Source organism: Oncorhynchus keta, unplaced genomic scaffold (assembly GCF_023373465.1).
Source record: "Oncorhynchus keta strain PuntledgeMale-10-30-2019 unplaced genomic scaffold, Oket_V2 Un_contig_2998_pilon_pilon, whole genome shotgun sequence".
Lineage (NCBI taxonomy): Eukaryota > Metazoa > Chordata > Actinopteri > Salmoniformes > Salmonidae > Oncorhynchus > Oncorhynchus keta.
This window is the reverse complement of record NW_026286834.1, coordinates 185,001-201,588: the sequence shown is the minus strand read 5'-3', so window position 1 is coordinate 201,588 and position 16,588 is coordinate 185,001. Positions and strand designations below refer to the sequence as shown.

The 16,588-nt window shown below is 47.6% G+C and overlaps 1 protein-coding gene across 1 annotated transcript in view; it reads right to left on the bottom strand.

Moving 5' to 3' along the window:
• The window catches only part of LOC118377996 (AP-4 complex subunit beta-1), a 31,696-nt gene that overhangs the window by 481 nt on the left and 14,627 nt on the right, over positions 1-16,588 (bottom strand). The window contains 3 exon segments of the mRNA XM_052507570.1: positions 5,964-6,180; positions 7,678-7,778; positions 10,527-10,847. Of these exon segments, the coding sequence (XP_052363530.1) occupies positions 5,964-6,180; positions 7,678-7,778; positions 10,527-10,847 (639 nt within the window).

Here is a 16,588-nt window from a genome sequence, read left to right as displayed (position 1 = left end):
AGTTGTCTCTATAGACCTTCTCTAGTCTGACTAGTTGACTAGTCTATATATACCTTCTCTAGTCTGACTAGTTGTCTCAATAGACCTTCTCTAGTCTGACTAGTTGTCTCAATAGACCTTCTCTAGTCTGACTAGTTGTCTCTATAGACCTTCTCTAGTCTGACTAGTTGTCTCTATAGACCTTCTCTAGTCTGACTAGTTGACTAGTCTCTATAGACCTTCTCTAGTCTGACTAGTTGACTAGTCTCTATAGACCTTCTCTAGTCTGACTAGTTGTCTCTATAGACCTTCTCTAGTCTGACTAGTTGTCTCTATAGACCTTCTCTCGTCTGACTAGTTGTCTCTATAGACCTTCTCTAGTCTGACTAGTTGTCTCTATAGACCTTCTCTAGTCTGACTAGTTGTCTCTATAGACCTTCTCTAGTCTGACTAGTTGTCTCTATAGACCTTCTCTCGTCTGACTAGTTGACTAGTGTCTATAGACCTTCTCTAGTCTGACTAGTTGTCTCTATAGACCTTCTCTAGTCTGACTAGTTGTCTCTATAGACCTTCTCTAGTCTGACTAGTTGACTAGTCTCTATATGCCTTCTCTAGTCTAACTAGTTGTCTCTATAGACCTTCTCTAGTCTGACTAGTTGTCTCTATAGACCTTCTCTAGTCTGACTAGTTGTCTCTATAGACCTTCTCTAGTCTGACTAGTTGTCTCTATAGACCTTCTCTCGTCTGACTAGTTGACTAGTCTCTATAGACCTTCTCTAGTCTGACTAGTTGTCTCAATAGACCTTCTCTAGTCTGACTATTTGTCTCAATAGACCTTCTCTAGTCTGACTAGTTGTCTCTATAGACCTTCTCTAATCTGACTAGTTGACTTGTCTCTATATACCTTCTCTAGTCTAACTAGTTGTCTCTATAGACCTTCTCTAGTCTGACTAGTTGTCTCTATAGACCTTCTCTAGTCTGACTAGTTGTTTCTATAGACCTTCTCTAGTCTGACTAGTTGACTAGTCTATATATACCTTCTCTAGTCTGACTAGTTGTCTCAATAGACCTTCTCTAGTCTGACTAGTTGTCTCAATAGACCTTCTCTAGTCTGACTAGTTGTCTCTATAGACCTTCTCTAGTCTGACTAGTTGTCTCTATAGACCTTCTCTAGTCTGACTAGTTGTCTCTATAGACCTTCTCTAGTCTGACTAGTTGACTAGTCTCTATAGACCTTCTCTAGTCTGACTAGTTGTCTCTATAGACCTTCTCTAGTCTGACTAGTTGTCTCTATAGACCTTCTCTCGTCTGACTAGTTGACTAGTCTCTATAGACCTTCTCTAGTCTGACTAGTTGTCTCTATAGACCTTCTCTAGGCTGACTAGTTGACTTGTCTCTATATACCTTCTCTAGTCTAACTAGTTGTCTCTATAGACCTTCTCTAGTCTGACTAGTTGTCTCTATAGACCTTCTCTAGTCTGACTAGTTGTCTCTATAGACCTTCTCTAGTCTGACTAGTTGTCTCTATAGACCTTCTCTCGTCTGACTAGTTGACTAGTGTCTATAGACCTTCTCTAGTCTGACTAGTTGTCTCTATAGACCTTCTCTAGTCTGACTAGTTGTCTCTATAGACCTTCTCTAGTCTGACTAGTTGACTAGTCTCTATATGCCTTCTCTAGTCTAACTAGTTGTCTCTATAGACCTTCTCTAGTCTGACTAGTTGTCTCTATAGACCTTCTCTAGTCTGACTAGTTGTCTCTATAGACCTTCTCTAGTCTGACTAGTTGTCTCTATAGACCTTCTCTCGTCTGACTAGTTGACTAGTCTCTATAGACCTTCTCTAGTCTGACTAGTTGTCTCAATAGACCTTCTCTAGTCTGACTATTTGTCTCAATAGACCTTCTCTAGTCTGACTAGTTGTCTCTATAGACCTTCTCTAGTCTGACTAGTTGTCTCTATAGACCTTCTCTAATCTGACTAGTTGACTAGTCTCTAAAGACCTTCTCTAGTCTGACTAGTTGTCTCTATAGACCTTCTCTAGTCTGACTGGTTGTCTCTATAGACCTTCTCTAGTCTGACTAGTTGACTCTATAGACCTTCTCTAGTCTGACTAGTTGACTTGTCTCTATATACCTTCTCTAGTCTAACTAGTTGTCTCTATAGACCTTCTCTAGTCTGACTAGTTGTCTCTATAGACCTTCTCTAGTCTGACTATTTGTCTCTATAGACCTTCTCTAGTCGGACTAGTTGACTTGTCTATATAGACCTTCTCTCGTCTGACTAGTTGACTAGTCTCTATAGACCTTCTCTAGTCTGACTAGTTGTCTCTATAGACCTTCTCTAGTCTGACAAGTTGTCTCTATAGACCTTCTCTAGTCTGACTAGTTGTCTCTATAGACCTTCTCTAGTCTGACTAGTTGACTAGTCTCTATATGCCTTCTCTAGTCTAACTAGTTGTCTCTATAGACCTTCTCTAGTCTGACTAGTTGTCTCTATAGACCTTCTCTAGTCTGACTAGTTGTCTCTATAGACCTTCTCTCGTCTGACTAGTTGACTAGTCTCTATAGACCTTCTCTAGTCTGACTAGTTGTCTCTATAGACCTTCTCTAGTCTGACTAGTTGTCTCTATATACCTTCTCTAGTCTGACTAGTTGTCTCTATAGACCTTCTCTAGTCTGACTAGTTGACTAGTCTCTATATACCTTCTCTAGTCTGATGAGTTGTCTCTATAGACCTTCTCTAGTCTGACTAGTTGTCTCTATAGACCTTCTCTAGTCTGACTAGTTGTCTCTATAGACCTTCTCTAGTCTGACTAGTTGTCTCTATATACCTTCTCTAGTCTGACTAGTTGTCTCTATAGACCTTCTCTAGTCTGACTAGTTGACTAGTCTCTATAGACCTTCTCTAGTCTGACTAGTTGTCTCTATAAACCCTCTCTAGTCTGACTAGTTGTCTCGAAAAACCCTCTCTAGTCAGACTAGTTGTCTCTATAAACCTTCTCTAGTCTGACTAGTTGTCTCTATAGACCTTCTCTAGTCTGACTAGTTGTCTCTATAAACCTTCTCTAGTCTGACTAGTTGACTAGTCTCTATAGACCTCTAGTCTGACTAGTTGACTCTATAGACCTTCTCTAGTTGACTAGTTGACTCTATAGAACTTCTCTAGTCTGACTAGTTGACTCTATAGACCTTCTCTAGTCTGACTAGTGGACTCGTCTCTATATACCTTCTCTAGTCTGACTAGTTGACTATAGACCTTCTCTAGTTGACTAGTTGACTCTATATAACTTCTCTAGTCTGACTAGTTGTCTCTATAGACCTTCTCTAGTCTGACTATTTGTCTCTATAGACCTTCTCTAGTTTGACTCTATAGACCTTCTCTATTTCGACTTAGTTGTCTCTATAGACCTTCTCTAGTCTGACTAGTTGACTCTATAGACCTTCTCTAGTCTGACTAGTTGTCTCTATAAACCTTCTCTAGTCTGACTAGTTGACTAGTCTCTATAGACCTTCTCTAGTTTGACTAGTTGTCTATATAGACCTTCTCTAGTCTGACTAGTTGTCTCAATAGACCTTCTCTAGTCTGACTAGTTGTCTCTATAGACCTTCTCTAGTTTGACTCTATAGACCTTCTCTAGTTTGACTAGTTGTCTCTATAGACCTTCTCTAGTCTGACTAGTTGACTCTATAGACCTTCTCTAGTCTGACTAGTTTACTCTATAGACCTTATCTAGTCTGACTAGTTGACTCGATAAACTTTCTCTAGTCCTACTAGTTGACTCTATAGAACTTATCTAGTCTGACTAGTTCACTCTATAGACCTTCTCTAGTCAGACTAATTGTCTCTATAAACCCTCTCTAGTCTGACTAGTTGTCTCTATAAACCTTCTCCAGTCTGACTAGTTGTCTCTATAGACCTCTAGTCAGACTAGTTGTCTCTATAAACCCTCTCTAGTCTGACTAGTTGTCTCGAAAAACCCTCTCTAGTCAGACTAGTTGTCTCTATAAACCTCTTGTCTGACTAGTTGTCTCTATAGACCTCTTGTCTGACTAGTTGTCTCTATAGACCTCTAGTCAGACTAGTTGTCTCTATAAACCTTCTCTAGTCTGACTAGTTGTCTCTATAAACCTTCTCTAGTCGGACTAGTTGTCTCTATAGACCTCTAGTCAGACTAGTTGTCTCTATAAACCTTCTCTAGTCAGACTAGTTGTCTCTATAAACCTTCTCTAGTCTGACTAGTTGTCTCTATAAACCTTCTCTAGTCTGACTAGTTGTCTCTATAGACCTCTAGTCAGACTAGTTGTCTCTATAAAAACTCTCTAGTCTGACTAGTTGTCTCTATAAACCTTCTCTAGTCAGACTAGTTGTCTCTATAAACCCTCTCTAGTCTGACTAGTTGTCTCTATAAACCCTCTCTAGTCTGACTAGTTGTCTCTATAAACCTTCTCTAGTCGGACTAGTTGTCTCTATAGAACTCTAGTCAGACTAGTTGTCTCTATAAACCTTCTCTAGTCAGACTAGTTGTCTCTATAGACCTCTAGTCAGATTAGTTGTCTCTATAAACCTTCTCTAGTCAGACTAGTTGTCTCTATAAACCTTCTCTAGTCTGACTAGTTGTCTCTATAAACCTTCTCTAGTCTGACTAGTTGTCTCTATAGACCTCTAGTCAGACTAGTTGTCTCTATAAAAACTCTCTAGTCTGACTAGTTGTCTCTATAAACCTTCTCTAGTCAGACTAGTTGTCTCTATAAACCCTCTCTAGTCTGACTAGTTGTCTCTATAAACCCTCTCTAGTCTGACTAGTTGTCTCTATAAACCCTCTCTAGTCTGACTAGTTGTCTCTATAAACCTTATCTAGTCAGACTAGTTGTCTCTATAAACCCTCTCTAGTCTGACTAGTTGTCTCTATAGACCTCTTGTCTGACTAGTTGTCTCTATAAACCCTCTCTAGTCTGACTAGTTGTCTCTATAAACCTTCTCTAGTCAGACTAGTTGTCTCTATAGACCTCTAGTCAGACTAGTTGTCTCTATAAACCTTCTCTAGTCAGACTAGTTGTCTCTATAGACCTCTAGTCAGACTAGTTGTCTCTATAAACCTTCTCTAGTCTGACTAGTTGTCTCTATAAACCCTCTCTAGTCAGACTAGTTGTCTCTATAAACCCTTTCTAGTCAGACTAGTTGTCTCTATAAACCTTCTCTAGTCTGACTAGTTGTCTCTATAAACCCTCTCTAGTCAGACTAGTTGTCTCTATAAACCCTTTCTAGTCAGACTAGTTGTCTCTATAGACCTTCTATAGTCTGAGAGTGAACTGGGCAGTCTGGCAGGGGTTCCCACGGTTGAATCTAGTTGATGATCCCTGGCATGGTAAACAGTTACTCTACAAACACACACCCACAGAGCAAATTCCATCCTTTATTGTTTTTACAGGAAACACATCCATGCTGCCTCTTAAGTGTATGTGCTAAGGCTGTGTGTGTGTATGTGCTAAGGCTGTGTGTGTGTGTGTGCTAAGGCTGTGTGTGTGTGTGTGAGTGTTCAGGCTGTGTATGTTCAGGCTGTGTGTGTGTGTGCTAAGGCTGTGTGTGTGTGTGTGTGTTCAGGCTGTGTGTGTGTGTGTGTGTGTGTGTGTGTGTGTGTGTGTGTGTGTGTGTGTGTGTGTGTGTGTGTGTGTGTGTGTGTGTGTGTGTGTGTGTTCAGGCTGTGTGTGTGGACAGTGTGTGTAGGACAGTAGTGAGAACAGACAGGAATGCTCTCAGAGCTGTCTGGTCTCCTGGATGCTGTCTCATTACCACTAGCAAGCCTTTTCCCTCCTTCTCCCCTCTTCCTCTCCTCCTTCTCCCCCTCTTCCTCTCCCTCCTTCTCCCCCTCCCCCTCTTCCTCTCCCTCCTTCTCCCTCCTCCCCTCTTCCTCTCCCTCCCCCCCTCCTTCTCCCCCTCTTCCTCTCCCTCTTCCTCTTTCTCTCCCTCCCCCTCTCCCTCCTCCTCCTCCTCCTCCTCTCCCTCTCCTCCAGTGTGTAGTAGTTCTGCCAGTATGAGTGTGTGTGGTGTCTTTGTAGAGATGTGTGAGGTGTGTGTGTAGAGGTACACCCTCCAGGGGTGTGTGTTTGGGGGGGTGAAAGCCAGCGTCTGGATGTTGACCAGCTGTAGCGCCACCTGCAGGCCCTCAGGGGAACAGCGGGGAACAGGACACGCCACACACACCTAGAAAATAACAAAGAAATTGTCACAGACACCTAAAGAAAACAGAACCAGAAGGCAACTGTTACCCCTGTGTGTAATACTAAACACTGACAGTAGATGGTACTTCCTGTCTCTCTGTGTGTAATACTGAACACTGACAGTAGAAGGTACTTCCTGTCTCTCTGTGTGTAATACTGAAACACTGTGACAGTTGATGGTACTTCCTGTCTCTCTGTGTGTAATACTAAAACACTGACAGCTGATGGTACTTCCTGTCTCTCTGTGTGTAATACTGAAACACTGTGACAGTTGATGGTACTTCCTGTCTCTCTGTATGTAATACTAAAACACTGACAGTTGATGGTACTTCCTGTCTCTCTGTGTGTAATACTAAAACACTGACAGTTGATGGTACTTCCTGTCTCTCTGTATGTAATACTAAAAACTGACAGTTGATGGTACTTCCTGTCTCTCTGTGTGTAATACTAAAACACTGACAGCTGATGGTACTTCCTGTCTCTCTGTGTGTAATACTGAAACACTGTGACAGTTGATGGTACTTCCTGTCTCTCTGTATGTAATACTAAAACACTGACAGTTGATGGTACTTCCTGTCTCTCTGTGTGTAATACTAAAACACTGACAGTTGATGGTACTTCCTGTCTCTCTGTATGTAATACTAAAACACTGACAGTTTATGGTACTTCCTGTCTCTCTGTATGTAATACTAAAACACTGACAGTTGATGGTACTTCCTGTCCCTCTGTGTGTAATACTAAAACACTGACAGTTGATGGTACTTCCTGTCTCTCTGTATGTAATACTAAAACACTGACAGTTGGTGGTACTTCCTGTCTCTCTGTGTGTAATACTGAAACACTGTGACAGTTGATGGTACTTCCTGTCTCTCTGTATGTAATACTAAAATACTGACAGTTGATGGTACTTCCTGTCTCTCTGTATGTAATACTAAAACACTGACAGTTGATGGTACTTCCTGTCTCTCTGTATGTAATACTAAAACACTGACAGTTGATGGTACTTCCTGTCTCTCTGTGTGTAATACTAAAACACTGTGACAGTTGATGGTACTTCCTGTCTCTCTGTATGTAATACTAAAATACTGACAGTTGATGGTACTTCCTGTCTCTCTGTATGTAATACTAAAACACTGACAGTTGATGGTACTTCCTGTCTCTCTGTATGTAATACTAAAACACTGACAGTTGATGGTACTTCCTGTCTCTCTGTGTGTAATACTAAAACACTGTGACAGTTGATGGTACTTCCTGTCTCTCTGTGTGTAATACTAAAACACTGTGACAGTTGATGGTACTTCCTGTCTCTCTGTGTGTAATACTAAAACACTGTGACAGTTGATGGTACTTCCTGTCTCTCTGTGTGTGTCACTAGCAGGAGTTGCAGAGTTACCAAGTGACTGTTGGCCGATATTAGCTTCTGTATCTTACAATTGTTCTAATATCCTGTTTTTCGACAAATTACTGTACACACACACACCTCCAGACACGCCCCCTTCTCCAGCTGCAGCCACAGGCGTTGAAACTCCTCAGGGGTCAGAGCTGGAGACACAGACAGACTCAGAGCTCCACTACTGCAGTCTGGAGATCGGGGAGGAAGAGAGAGAGATGGGGGAGGAAGAGAGAGAGATGGGGGAGGAAGAGATGGGGGAGGAAGAGAGAGAGATGGGGGAGGAAGAGAGAGATGGGGGAGGAAGAGAGAGAGATGGGGGGAGGAAGAGAGAGAGATGGGGGAGGAAGAGAGAGAGATGGGGGAGGAAGAGAGAGAGATGGGGAGGAAGAGAGAGATGGGGGAGGAAGAGAGAGAGATGGGGGAGGAAGAGAGATGGGGGAGGAAGAGAGAGAGATGGGGGAGGAAGAGAGATGAGGATGGGGGAAGAGAGAGATGGGGAGGAAGAGAGAGATGGGGGGAGGAAGAGAGAGAGATGGGGGAGGAAGAGAGAGAGATGGGGGAGGAAGAGAGAGAGATGGGGAGGGAAGGAAGGAAGAGAGAGATGGGGAGGAAGAGAGAGAGATGGGGGAGGAAGAGAGAGAGATGGGGAGGAAGAGAGAGAGATGGGGAGGAAGAGAGAGAGAGATGGGGGAGGAAGAGAGAGATGGGGAGGAAGAGAGAGATGGGGGTGGAAGAGAGAGATGATGGAGGAAGAGAGAGAGAGATGGGGATGGGGGAGGAAGAGAGAGATGGGGAGGAAGAGAGATGGGGAGGAAGAGAGAGATGGGGGAGGAAGAGAGAGAGATGGGGGAGGAAGAGAGAGAGATGGGGGAGGAAGAGAGAGAGATGGGGGAGGAAGAGAGAGAGAGAGATGGGGGAGGAAGAGAGAGAGATGGGGGAGGAAGAGAGAGATGGGGGAGGAAGAGAGAGAGATGGGGAGGAAGAGAGAGAGATGGGGGAGGAAGAGAGAGATGGGGAGGAAGAGAGATGGGGGAGGAAGAGAGAGAGATGGGGGAGGAAGAGAGAGATGGGGAGGAAGAGAGAGATGGGGGAGGAAGAGAGAGATGGGGGAGGAAGAGAGAGATGGGGGAGGAAGAGAGAGAGATGGGGGAGGAAGATGGGGGAGGAAGAGAGATGGGGAGGAAGAGAGATGGGGGAGGAAGAGGGATGGGGGGAGGAAGAGATGGGGGAGGAAGAGAGATGGGGGAGGAAGAGAGAGATGGGGAGGAAGAGAGAGATGGGGGAGGAAGAGAGAGATGGGGAGGAAGAGAGAGATGGGGGAGGAAGGAGAGAGATGGGGGAGGAAGAAGAGAGATGGGGGAAGGAAGAGAGATGGGGGAGGAAGAGATGGGGGAGGAAGAGAGATGGGGGGAGGAAGAGAGAGATGGGGGAGGAAGAGAGAGATGGGGAGGAAGAGAGAGAGATGGGGGAGGAAGAGAGAGAGATGGGGAGGAAGAGAGAGATGGGGAGGAAGAGAGAGAGATGGGGGAGGAAGAGAGATGGGGAGGAAGAGAGAGAGATGGGGGAGGAGAGAGATGGGGGAGGAAGAGAGAGATGGGGGAGGAAGAGAGAGATGGGGAGGAAGAGAGAGATGGGGGAGGAAGAGAGAGATGGGGAGGAAGAGAGAGATGGGGAGGAAGAGAGAGAGATGGGGAGGAAGAGAGAGGATGGGGGGAGGAAGAGAGAGAGAGAGGGGGGAGGAAGAGAGAGATGGGGAGGAAGAGAGATGGAGGAAGAGATGATGGGGGAGGAAGAGAGATGGGGAGGAAGAGAGAGATGGGGGAGGAAGAGAGATGGGGAGGAAGAGAGAGAGATGGGGGAGGGAGGAGATGGGGAGGAAGAGAGAGATGGGGGAGGAAGAGAGAGATGGGGGAGGAAGAGAGAGAGATGGGGGAGGAAGAGAGAGATGGGGAGGAAGAGAGAGAGATGGGGGAGGAAGAGAGAGAGATGGGGGAGGAAGAGAGAGATGGGGAGGAAGAGAGAGAGAGATGGGGAGGAAGAGAGAGAGATGGGGAGGAAGAGAGAGATGGGGAGGAAGAGAGATGGGAAGGAGAGAGAGATGGGGAGGAAGAGAGAGAGAGATGGGGGAGGAAGAGAGAGAGATGGGGAGGAAGAGAGAGAGATGGGGGAGGAAGAGAGAGATGGGGGAGAAGAGAGATGGGGAGGAAGAGAGAGATGGGGGAGGAAGAGAGAGATGGGGGAGGAAGAGATGGGGGAGAGATGGGGGAGGAAGAGAGAGAGATGGGGGAGGAGGAAGAGATGGGGGAGGAAGAGAGGGGGAGGAAGAGAGAGAGATGGGGGAGGAAGAGAGAGAGATGGGGAGGAAGAGAGAGAGATGGGGGAGGAAGAGATGGGGAGGAAGAGAGATGGGGAGGAAGAGAGATGAGATGGGGGAGGAAGAGAGAGATGATGGGGAGGAAGAGAGAGAGATGGGGAGGAAGAGAGAGAGATGGGGGAGGAAGAGAGAGATGATGGGGAGGAAGATGAGGAGAGAGATGGGGGAGGAAGAGAGATGGGGAGGAAGAGAGAGATGGGGGAGGAAGAGAGAGAGAGATGGGGAGGAAGAGAGAGATGGGGAGGAAGAGAGAGATGGGGGGAAGGAGAGAGAGATGGGGGAGGAAGAGAAGAGAGATGGGGGAGGAAGAGAGAGAGATGGGGGAGGAAGAGAGAGAGATGGGGGAGGAAGAGAGAGAGATGGGGGAGGAAGAGAGAGAGATGGGGAGGAAGAAGAGAGATGGGGGAGGAAGAGAGAGAGAGATGGGGGAGGAAGAGAGATGGGGGAGGAAGAGAGAGAGATGGGGGAGGAAGAGAGAGATGAGAGGAAGAGGAAGAGATGTTTAGGAAAACACACAGCCATTGGTGATGAATGTTTTTCCCAGCAGCAGACAGACGATCACCTTGAAGGTGGGGGTCTCCTGGTGTAGTAGGGGTCATGGCTTCAGCGTTAGAGGTCAGGGTGTTGGGGGTCAGTGTGGAGGGCTTGGGGGTCGCGGGGTCAGAGTTCCCCACAGTAGAGGCTCCGAGGGTTAGAGGCTCCAAGGTATTGAAACTGGATGCCCATTGGCTGATGGGCTCAGGGGGCCGTCCAATCAGAGGCCCCAGAGAGGGGTCTGACCGTCGTCCACCCTGGAGGACCTGACGGACCTCCTCAATCCCACAATGCAACAGCCGGTAGTACAGCAGGGCCTGGTCACGCACACACATGTCCACTTCCTCCTCTGAAACACACAGATAGTTGTTCATGTGAAGCATACCAAATATATTCCTATATTAATTAACTATGTGGTGTGAGTGTGTACCTATGCAATGGTGTGTACGTTAGGGCTGGGCAAAATAAATATATCACAGAATATTTAAAACTGATGTCATGACGGTATTTTTATATTTGAATTTTCAAAAAGATTTATGAGCAGTGAGTGATCTCAGGGTGCTTTATGAGTAGTGAGTAGTGATCTCAGGGTGCTTTATGAGTAGTGAGTGATCTCAGGGTGCTTTATGAGAAGTGAGTGATCTCAGGGTGCTTTATGAGAAGTGAGTGATCTCAGGGTGCTTTATGAGTAGTGAGTGATCCCAGGGTGCTTTATGAGTAGTGAGTGATCTCAGGGTGCTTTATGAGTAGTGAGTGATCTCAGGGTGCTTTATGAGTAGTGAGTGATCTCAGGGTGCTTTATGAGAAGTGAGTGATCTCAGGGTGCTTTAAGAGTAGTGAGTGATCTCAGGGTGCTTTATGAGTAGTGAGTGATCCCAGGGTGCTTTACGAGTAGTGAGTGTTCCCAGGGTGCTTTATGAGTAGTGAGTGTTCCCAGGGTGCTTTATGAGTAGTGAGTAGTGATCCCAGGGTGCTTTATGAGTAGTGAGTAGTGATCCCAGGGTGCTTTATGAGTAGTGAGTGACCTGAGGGTGCTTTATGAGTAGTGAGTGATCCCAGGGTGCTTTATGAGTAGTGAGTGATCCCAGGGTGCTTTATGAGTAGTGAGTGATCCCAGGGTGCTTTATGAGTAGTGAGTGATCCCAGGGTGCTTTATGAGTAGTGAGTGATCCTAAGGTGCTTTATGAGTAGTGATGTATGTAGCTAACATATTAATGCTTCGCCTATTCCTCTGATTTAGAAGAGACTGTTGCACAAACAACATGCTGATTTCGGTCGACACCAGTGGTACTATTTAAGAAAGGTCCAGTGTCCTGAGGTCCAGTGTCCTGAGGTCCAGTGGCCTGAGGTCCAGTGTCCTGAGGTCCAGTGGCCTGAGGTCCGGTGTCCTGAGGTCCGGTGTCCTGAGGTCCTGAGGTCCAGTGTCCTGTGGTCCAGTGGCCTGAGGTCCGGTGTCCTGAGGTCCAGTGTCCTGAGGTCCGGTGTCCTGAGGTCCGGTGTCCTGAGGTCCAGTGTCCTGAGGTCCGGTGTCCTGAGGTCCGGTGTCCTGAGGTCCGGTGTCCTGAGGTCCAGTGTCCTGAGGTCCGGTGTCCTGAGGTCCGGTGTCCTGAGGTCCGGTGTCCTGAGGTCCAGTGTCCTGAGGTCCAGTGTCCTGCGGTCCGGTGGCCTGAGGTCCGGTGGCCTGAGGTCCGGTGTCCTGAGGTCCGGTGTCCTGAGGTCCAGTGTCCTGAGGTCCAGTGTCCTGAGGTCCAGTGTCCTGAGGTCCAGTGTCCTGAGGTCCTGAGGTCCGGTGTCCTGAGGTCCAGTGTCCTGAGGTCCAGTGTCCTGAGGTCCAGTGTCCTGCGGTCCGGTGGCCTGAGGTCCGGTGTCCTGAGGTCCGGTGTCCTGAGGTCCGGTGTCCTGAGGTCCAGTGTCCTGAGGTCCGGTGTCCTGAGGTCCAGTGTCCTGAGGTCCAGTGTCCTGAGGTCCAGTGTCCTGCAGTCCGGTGTCCTGCGGTCCGGTGTCCTGAGGTCCGGTGTCCTGCGGTCCGGTGTCCTGAGGTCCGGTGTCCTGAGGTCCAGTGTCCTGAGGTCCAGTGTCCTGAGGTCCGGTGTCCTGAGGTCCAGTGTCCTGAGGTCCAGTGTCCTGAGGTCCAGTGTCCTGAGGTCCGGTGTCCTGAGGTCCAGTGTCCTGAGGTCCAGTGTCCTGAGGTCCGGTGGCCTGAGGTCCAGTGGCCTGAGGTCCAGTGTCCTGAGGTCCTGTGTCCTGAGGTCCAGTGTCCTGAGGTCCGGTGTCCTGAGGTCCAGTGGCCTGAGGTCCAGTGGCCAGAGGTCCAGTGTCCTGAGGTCCAGTGTCCTGCGGTCCAGTGTCCTGCGGTCCAGTGTCCTGAGGTCCGGTGTCCTGAGGTCCGGTGTCCTGAGGTCCGGTGTCCTGAGGTCCAGTGGCCTGAGGTCCAGTGTCCTGAGGTCCTGTGTCCTGAGGTCCAGTGTCCTGAGGTCCGGTGTCCTGAGGTCCAGTGGCCTGAGGTCCAGTGGCCAGAGGTCCAGTGTCCTGAGGTCCTGAGGTCCAGTGTCCTGCGGTCCAGTGTCCTGCGGTCCAGTGTCCTGAGCTCCAGTGTCCTGAGGTCCGGTGTCCTGAGGTCCGGTGTCCTGAGGTCCGGTGTCCTGAGGTCCGGTGGCCTGAGGTCCAGTGTCCTGAGGTCCAGTGTCCTGAGGTCCTGAGGTCCGGTGTCCTGAGGTCCTGAGGTCCGGTGTCCTGAGGTCCAGTGTCCTGAGGTCCAGTGTCCTGAGGTCCAGTGGCCTGAGGTCCAGTGGCCTGAGGTCCAGTGTCCTGAAGTCCGGTGTCCTGAGGTCCGGTGTCCTGACGTCCAGTGTCCTGACGTCCAGTGTCCTGAGGTCCAGTGTCCTGAGGTCCAGTGTCCTGAGGTCCAGTGCCTGAGGTCCAGTGGCCTGAGGTCCAGTGTCCTGAGGTCCGGTGTCCTGAGGTCCGGTGTCCTGAGGTCCGGTGTCCTGAGGTCCAGTGGCCTGAGGTCCAGTGGCCTGAGGTCCGTGTCCTGAGGTCCGTGTCCTGAGGTCCGGTGTCCTGAGGTCCGGTGTCCTGAGGTCCTGAGGTCCGGTGTCCTGAGGTCCTGAGGTCCAGTGTCCTGAGGTCCAGTGTCCTGAGGTCCAGTGTCCTGAGGTCCGGTGTCCTGAGGTCCGGTGTCCTGAGGTCCTGTGTCCTGAGGTCCAGTGTCCTGAGGTCCAGTGTCCTGAGGTCCAGTGGCCTGAGGTCCGGTGGCCTGAGGTCCGGTGGCCTGAGGTCCGGAGGGACATCGTCCTTTATCGGCGCCGTGGTACAGCGTAGTAACAAACATATTATTTTGAATGTAAACATGTGCGACATTGCATCAACATTCCGTCCGTCACTGAACGGACAGAACGTCACTGAACGGTCAGAACGTCACGGAACGGTCAGAACGTCACTGAACGGTCAGAACGTCACTGAACGGTCAGAACGTCACTGAACGGTCAGAACGTCACTGAACGGACAGAACGTCACTGAACGGTCAGAACGTCACTGAACGGTCAGAACGTCACTGAACGGTCAGAACGTCACTGAACGGACAGAACGTCACTGAACGGACAGAACGTCACTGAACGGACAGAACGTCACTGAACGGACAGAACGTCACTGAACGGACAGAACGTCACTGAATGGACAGAACGTCACTGAACGGACAGAACGTCACTGAACGGTCAGAACGTCACTGAACGGACAGAACGTCACTGAATGGACAGAACGTCACTGAACGGACAGAACGTCACTGAACGGACAGAACGTCACTGAACGGACAGAACGTCACTGAATGGACAGAACGTCACTGAATGGACAGAACGTCACTGAATGGACAGAACGTCACTGAACGGACAGAACGTCACTGAACGGACAGAACGTCACTGAACGGACAGAACGTCACTGAACGGTCAGAACGTCACTGAACGGACAGAACGTCACTGAACGGTCAGAACGTCACTGAACGTCACTGTTGGCCATCTTCCTGTATAAGTCACTCTGGGCCTTGCCCTGCAGTAATGAGAGAAATTACACTTCCTGTCTACAGGCTTTGACCTTTGGCACAAATGGTGTGAGAGCAACTCTGAGACACTGGTGCTGGTGTTCATTGGTGAGCCTCGTGAGGTATTTGTTTTTACTGAAGTTAATTGTGGAGAAGGCTGATTCACAGCTGTATGTGTGAATAGGTAGGCCGTCATTGTAAATGAGAATTTGTTCTTAAAATAAAGGTTAAATAAAAAAAATAAAATGTGGAGCCAAACATGGTCAGGATGTATAGTGGCAGTTTCTTGAGGAACGTCAGCTGCACCAGCGTTCCCCAGGAAGTGACATGTTCACCAGCCTCAAAGACACGTTTTATTGCAGCTCAATGAACTCCATCTTCTGTGATGTAACATCTACCCATCTGAACATCTATTTTGTTTCTTCTGACAACGTTGTCACATTTGTGACCATGATGAGGTCATCAAAACGAGCCTTGACGTTCTCCATCAGCTACTGGATGTAATCAACGCGGTTGGCAACATCTTTGTCTCCCTGCTTTGCACCAGAAGATCGGGGAAGTGGACAAGTTCTCTCTGAAGATCATTCTTGAAAAGCTCCAATTTCTTCTGGAAAGCCCAGACTGCTGTTATCATATCACACACTGTGTGGTCCAGTCCCTGCAGCTTAACGTTCAGTTGATTAAGGTGTGATGTAATGTCTGTCAAAATAGGGATGATTGTAGGGATGATGTTGCTCTCAAAGTTGATCAGTTTCATCATTGTTGTCATGACCTCAGAATACTCTTCTCCCAGACAGGCACACAGGACAGATTGATGTTTGATTCAGTGAAATGATGTCAGTTCAGGATGCTACAGACTCACTGCATATCAGGCACATTGGTTTGGTACTAGTTGCAGGGAGAATTAATAAATACTGTTCAGTCCACTTGTCTTCGAACATACGGTTGTCAGAGTGAACAAGCCAAATTAACAAAGATACTGATATCTCAACTCTGTGATATTTACAGTTGAGCCGCGGTTAAATCTTTCTGTTTCTTTCTGCCTGCTTGTCCCAAGGTTCCGCAGAGGATATTTGCATTAATGTGTCATTTGATTGGGTAAAGACGCGGCCTCTCGTATTTGCATATAACCACGCAATTGGATGAGACGGGGCCACTAGTAGAGGTGGGTGTTGCTATGAGACAGAGAGGTTGTTGAGTTAAAGAGGCCGCTGCCCACTGTTGATTTTATTTATTTAAAGCTGTCTAAAAAATAATGTATTGACTTTTATATAACAAAAATGCAATGTTGTCACGTCCGGATTGACCCTTCTCTGGGTCCAGACCCGCGCACCGCGGCCCCCAAGTTGAGTGTGGCTGGTCTACACCATCACTGGTATTATCCGGCTGTATGGCTAGTTACGTTTGCTCTGACTCAGTACATTTATTAGCTAGCTAGCGATTTGCATTAGCGATTAGCGGCTAACTAGACATCAGCTCAACTTGTTAACCTCTTGAAACTAGGTGGCACTATTTTTATTTCTGGAAAAATAACGTTCCCAAAGTAAACAGCCTATTTCTCAGGACCAGATGCTAGAATATGCATATAATTGACAGCTTAGGATAGAAAGCACTCTAAAGTTTCCAAAACTGTAAAAAATATTGTCTGTGAGTATAACAGAACTGATATTGCAGGCGAAACCCTGAGGAAAATCCAATCAGGAAATGCCTATCCTCCATTTAAAGGGATATCAACCAGATTCCTTTTTCTACGTCTTCCCTAAGGTGTCTACAGCCTTTAGACGTAGTTTCACGCCTTTAAGTTGAAGAATGAGCGTAAACGAGCACATCGCGTAAGTGGCCAGCTGATGGCTCTCAGAGTGATTCTTGCGTAAAATACAGAGGTAGTCATTATTCCTCTCGCTCCTACTGAAAAGCCAACTGTCCCGGTGGATATATTATCGAATAGATATTTGAAAAACACCCTGAGGATTGATTATAAAAAACGTTTGCCATGTTTCTGTCGATATTATGGATATAATTTGGATTTTTTTTTTGGCGTTGTCGTGACCGCAATT